Source organism: Ricinus communis, chromosome 9, assembly GCF_019578655.1.
Source record: "Ricinus communis isolate WT05 ecotype wild-type chromosome 9, ASM1957865v1, whole genome shotgun sequence".
Taxonomy (NCBI): Eukaryota; Viridiplantae; Streptophyta; class Magnoliopsida; order Malpighiales; family Euphorbiaceae; genus Ricinus; species Ricinus communis.
The window spans coordinates 22,212,543-22,218,338 of record NC_063264.1 but is presented as its reverse complement, the minus strand read 5'-3'; the positions used below and the strand labels follow the sequence as shown (position 1 = coordinate 22,218,338).

At 32.1% G+C, this 5,796-nt stretch overlaps 1 protein-coding gene across 1 annotated transcript; it reads left to right on the top strand.

The window, feature by feature from the left end:
- Positions 1-418: 418 nt before the first annotated feature.
- Positions 419-1,504, top strand: LOC8268847 (homeobox-leucine zipper protein ATHB-52). Its single transcript, XM_015721849.2, has one exon. The coding sequence runs from the start codon at positions 564-566 to the stop codon at positions 1,146-1,148; it is 585 nt and encodes a 194-aa protein (XP_015577335.2). The 5' UTR covers positions 419-563; the 3' UTR covers positions 1,149-1,504.
- Positions 1,505-5,796: the final 4,292 nt, after the last annotated feature.

Sequence of the window (5,796 nt, the reverse complement as noted above, 5' to 3'; positions counted from 1 at the left end):
AATTTTTAATTTTATTTTTTTAATATCTAAACACCTTTAACTTTTAATTTAATGTAATATATATAAAAATTTTATTCTTATATAATATATGTAAATATATTAAATAAGAACACATATCAAAAAGTATTAAATTATGATAAAAAATTTAGATACTTTATTAAGTTAAATAAAAATTTAAAATGTTAAATCCAGTAAATGATAAAAATTAAAATAAATAAATATGCATTTAGCTATAATAACTGAAATTGTCAAAATTTGGGAAATTTAATTTTTTTTTCCCCTAACTATAAGAAAATGGCCCATAACGTATTATATCATCACGAGTAGGGCCAATGTTCACGTGAAGACCACTTGCTTCCATAAAATACTTAAATCAGCCGCCTCTCTCTCTTGGGTATATAGGGTCCTCACCGCATCAAACCAAAGGGGACCTTATCAAAAGACCAACCTTTGTACTATAAAGGAGCAAATGAACCCACTAATTCCTTAACTCAACAATCGCTTTTATTCCTCTAAATTTCTCAACATCTTCAACCCCAGCCCCAGAAATTAGCTTAGACAGCATGGATTTCTTCCACACCCAAACCCAACAAATACACACGCCAAAACATAGCAACAAAAAGAGGCTAACACAAGACCAAGTAAGGCTCCTTGAGAGAACCTTCACCACCAAGAGGAAACTTGACCCTGAGCTCAAGCACCAACTCTCAACCCAACTGGGGGTTCCACCAAGACAGGTAGCCATTTGGTACCAAAACAAGAGAGCTAGATGGAAGACACAGAGCTTGGAGCTTGAGTACAATACACTACAAGTGAAGCTAGAGAATGCACTGATTGACAAGAAGAGATTAGAGAAAGAAGTGATGCAACTAAGGGAAGAGTTAAGGAAGGCTCAAGAAATGGTGTTTGCTTTCAACCAAAGAGTAATAATTCCTCACCACCAGCAGCAGCAGCATCACCATCATCATCCTCTTCCTCTTCCTCCTCATTCTCTTAATATAAATAATGTTTCTTGTAACTCTTCTTGTGATGAGGGAGGTAGCACTAGCTTGCATGAAGATGTGAATGGTGAAGTTTTGCAACTTGATGAGCTTTATGCTTGCTTGCTTGGTTCTAGTGGTGGTGCTGCTGGATCAACCTGGGGGTAATAGGTATATAGCAAAAAAAAAAAAGTTCTTCCCTCACCCAAAAGTGAAAAAAAAAAAAGAAAAAAGAAAAAAAAGGAAGCACCCATCTTCAGATTTTGAGTGGATACATCTGTAGAGATACTGTAGAGGTCAACTACAAAGTTGCTCCTTTGTGACAAGATTAAAGGTTCAAACGAAGAACTCTCCTCTTCCAAGAATGTGATCAAGGGAAGACTATAGTAGATGGTGTGTGTTGAAGAATTTATATCTTAGGAAGAATCATAATGACTTGTGAATTAATTCTAGTTAGTGGGTATTGATGTTAATTAGTTAATTTCATATAATGAGTGAATAGAAGAATATGATCAACTTTCTAATGTCATGCAATATACATCCTCTAAAATATTTATTTTTGTTTTGCAACCAAATTTAAGGAGGAAAAACAATAAAAATGGAAAAAAAATAAAAGGAAAGAAGAATAGAATTGTTCTTACTTATTTTTCTTGTTTTCACTTATGATTATTTATATTAAGAAATTTTAATTGAATGGTATAGTTTCAAGTTTGAAAATTAAGCAATAGTTTCTAACTTTATTTAGTCTGGATCTAACCATGCAAGTGGAACAAGCTCGTGTGTACTTTGCACATAGTCAGTCCAATTAAGTAATGAACGAGTGTGCCATTGCTCCACTTTACTGTCACAGAATTCCAATTTTCTTAATTAACTACTGGCTGGCTTGATATGTGGAAGGGGTCTGAGGGGTGGGGGGAACCGGCCGGGGTAGAGAGGAGGGAATGGAATAGACCTTGATTTTGCAACTTCACATCAATATGTGACATATCTGTGTGGGGCTTTTTAGTTTTGTTTTTGTTTTCTTCTTTCTTTTCTTTTTTTGGTTTTAGATGTGGGGCTTTGCTTTGACCGTATGGTTATATTATTATTTATTAAGTTATACTCAAGGGCCGGTGGATGGTAGCTTGAGGCAGCTACCTCAAGCAGCCCCCCCTCCCCCCCCCCCCCCCTTGAGAACCCCACAAACAAATAAATAAAATTACACTAGGTCAGTTGTTTTAGTTTTATATACTCTGTTTTTATACTTCTATCTTCGATTTTTATGATTTTTTAAAAACTTTTCTCTCCTCATCCTCCTCTTTTATATTTGTGCTCATGTTTTCTATGAATTTGTTTAAGATTGAGATTTTTATACAGCTACAGAAAAGAAAGAAAAAAGAGTTAGAATTTAAAGCAATGAGCTTTTGTTTGATGTTGGGATTGAGGCAATGTGGCTGCCGGAAGGAATTTATTATAAAAAGTCAGTAAAATAGTGACGAATTTTAGCGAGGATTGCTTCTGACACTATTTAGCAATAAATTTACAATGGAGTAAGCATTATAAAAATATTTTTTCTGTAGAATAGATTTGTTACAGAATAGCGATGAACAACTATACCAAAATTTGGTGTGTAATAGATATCATATTTAGCGATAGATAATTCCATTGCTAATTAGCCATATATATGTGTTTTTGTCGCTAATTAGCGACAAAATATGTGTTCCTAGCTATTTAGTGACATAATATGTGTCCCTAGTTAATTAGTGGTAGAATATATGTCTCTAGCTAATCAGCCACAGATTTCCCATTGTTAAATAGCAACAAACACTTATATTGTTGCTAAAGTTTGGCATGCAATAGGCGTCGTGTTTAGCGACGGATAAGTATGTTGCTAATTAACAATATAAGTGTAGGCGGCGGTTTCGGGCGTGCACTCAAGTATTTTTAGCGACTATAACACTATAAGACTTTTCAACCTAATCGGGAAGACACTAACTAGTCACTGAGACTAGCGCGAAGATGGGAGTCGCCACTTGGGTAATTTACTAATGAGTGACGTTTTTCAGATTCCATAAAGAAGCTTACACCACAAAATTAGAAATAGATCTGGAAGCCAACTTCTTTATTTATGTATCTTAGTCTTTAAATTTATTGTTTAGTAAATCATTCTCCATAAACACAATGGTTCATATACAAGCATACTAAATAACACATATAGTTTATCTAAGTCTAGTCCATTTTTATTAAGTCTAGACCATATTAAGATTATTAATCTAGTTTGCTAGTTAATTATGTACAAGTCCTTCCTAGTATAGCGCAATCATAAGTTATTTTTTATCAAGCTTTAATCCTAGATGGACTACTTATTATGATAAGACCCATTTGTGTGAACCTAATTCTAATACGGTTTAATCCTAACTAAAACATGGTGAAGCCCACTAAGTCTATTTTGATTTTAGAACTTAAGTCCAATTAATATTGATTAGCCTATTGGACTACAGTCTTCATGTTGGGTTTAATTTTAACCTAAAATCTAGGTGTCCATTTTTAATTAAGCAGTCATGCTACAGTTATTTAACATACATTAAAGCAAGAAATAAAGAAAAATAAAGTACATAAAGTAAATCTAGCTATTACAACCCGACCTACAACTAAAATTGTGAAAAAAAAAACCCTAAAACTAAGTTACAGTATACAAAATCACCAAAATACATCAAAAAACTTGTAAAAAATCCAAAAATCTGGAAAACATGGAGCTAAGCTGATCAGCTCTAGGGGCTTCTCCAAGCTGGTTTCTGCAATTTCTTTGCAATTCTCATGTCCTAGAACCAATTTTATATGCATAGAAGGTAAAAAGAATAATTAGCACACGAAAGGAACAAAATTAAAAAAAAAACATCAGATTAAACCAGAAACTCTAAAAAGTCATGCAAACCCTAAGAATCTGAAAACACAGTGGACAAACATGGTAGATTAATCATATAACCCTAATAAACTAATTTGATTACAAAATTATAAGAAAAATGCAAATATAGTCATATAATTTTAATTATGTGACTAATCAGATTTAAAATCCAAGGACAAACATACTATCATATTCAAAACCTTAGTGTTCTTATTATTAGATTCCAAAATCTAATAACTCAGTAACATACTAATTCATAAGAAACCCTAATCTAATCACATCAATCTTGAAAATAAGACAGAAAAGAAACCTTAATCATGTTTCTAAGAAAAAACATAAAGAACAGGAAAACCAATTTAATGGGAGAGTGATGATGATTGATGAATATTGGAAAACTCTCAGGTTGTCACCATAGTTGATTGTTTTGCGAGTCTTAGGAGATGATGAAGTAGTTGAGTCAAAGATCGGTTGACAATCCAGTGAGAAAGCTTATGTCATTTCAAAAAAATTTCTAAGTTTGAGTTCTTTCTTAGTGACCTTCCTTCTTCAGTTACCAAGAAAACCTTTTGCTTAATAATGAACATAAGATTTCTTAATTATAGTATTCCAATCGATGTTGTTAATAGCCCTAAACCTTAGGCATCACGTCTATTTATAGAAGTAGATTTTTAAGAAAATTCTAGAGGGACAGATAGACATTAATTTTATTTAAATTTTTTTTATAGAATTGATAAATATCCAAAAAATCAAGTCTTTAGAATTTAAATAAATATCATAAAAATCTATCAATTATCATCAAATACCTTCTAGAATTTGTATTTGGACGTAAAAGTGCCAAAAGAAATTATGAACCAAGAAAATCCAGTTCGGCACTGTGTAGAGCTGGTCAGCTCTGCACAGAGCCGATTGGCTCTAAATAGGGAAGTTTGTGAATAGTTTAGTTTAGTCCCCGAACTTGCAAAATTCATCGTTTTGACCCTCAAACTTTATTTTTCTTGACAATTAACTCCAAATTAATTTTAAAAAGATAATTTTGGTCGGATTAACCTCAACTCTAGCCTTGGATTGGCTCATCCTTCGTCTCTCAAGACCTGATGAGGCAGTAACTTTCATAATAGGATTTTTCATAATTCTCTCGATATCTATATTTGGAAAATGGGTGCTGACAATATATAATTAGCAACGGATTATATGTCTCTAGTCAATTAGTGATGGATTGTCCGTTACTAATTAGTGACGAACACCTATACCAGCAAATATGAACTCTAAATATGCTAACTTGAGATCCAATACTTTTACATATGAAAACAACTCTTGAAAAGCTAAATCAAATTTAACCAAGTCCCAAACCAAATTCAACTTATGAAAGAGAACCTTGGAATAAAATACTCTCAAAGTAATTAGCTTTAATTATATGAACCTTGATTTAAGCAAAAACTAAAAACAAGACAAAATACTCTTAAACTTTTTCTTTTAAAAAAACATCATCTCCTAAAAAGACTACATAGGGCCAAATATATAAAGGTAGAAGGAATGATTAACCCTAATTGTAGTTTGGCCATAAAACTAAATTTATTCTAACTTAAACTTAAGTAAACTGGATTTAAGCCCAAATAATAATATAATTCGGTCAAACATAAACTAAATAAAATGTGTTTTTAACTAAAGTTAAGATAGATAATGGGCTTAACTAATAAAGTTAGCCTAATGGAAACATAATTTGAACTTGCAACATAAGAATTCCATAGAAGCGTCAATCTTTAAGTTTTGCCTTCTTACACTTTTGTCAATGTTACCAAGCTTATATTATTATCTTAAAGTCCAAGCTTATATTATTATCTTGAAGTCCAAGCTTGATATTTGATATTCCTTGTATTCTTAAATTGTTATAAGATCATTTTACAATCCTTGAATCATCCTATTCAGTACATC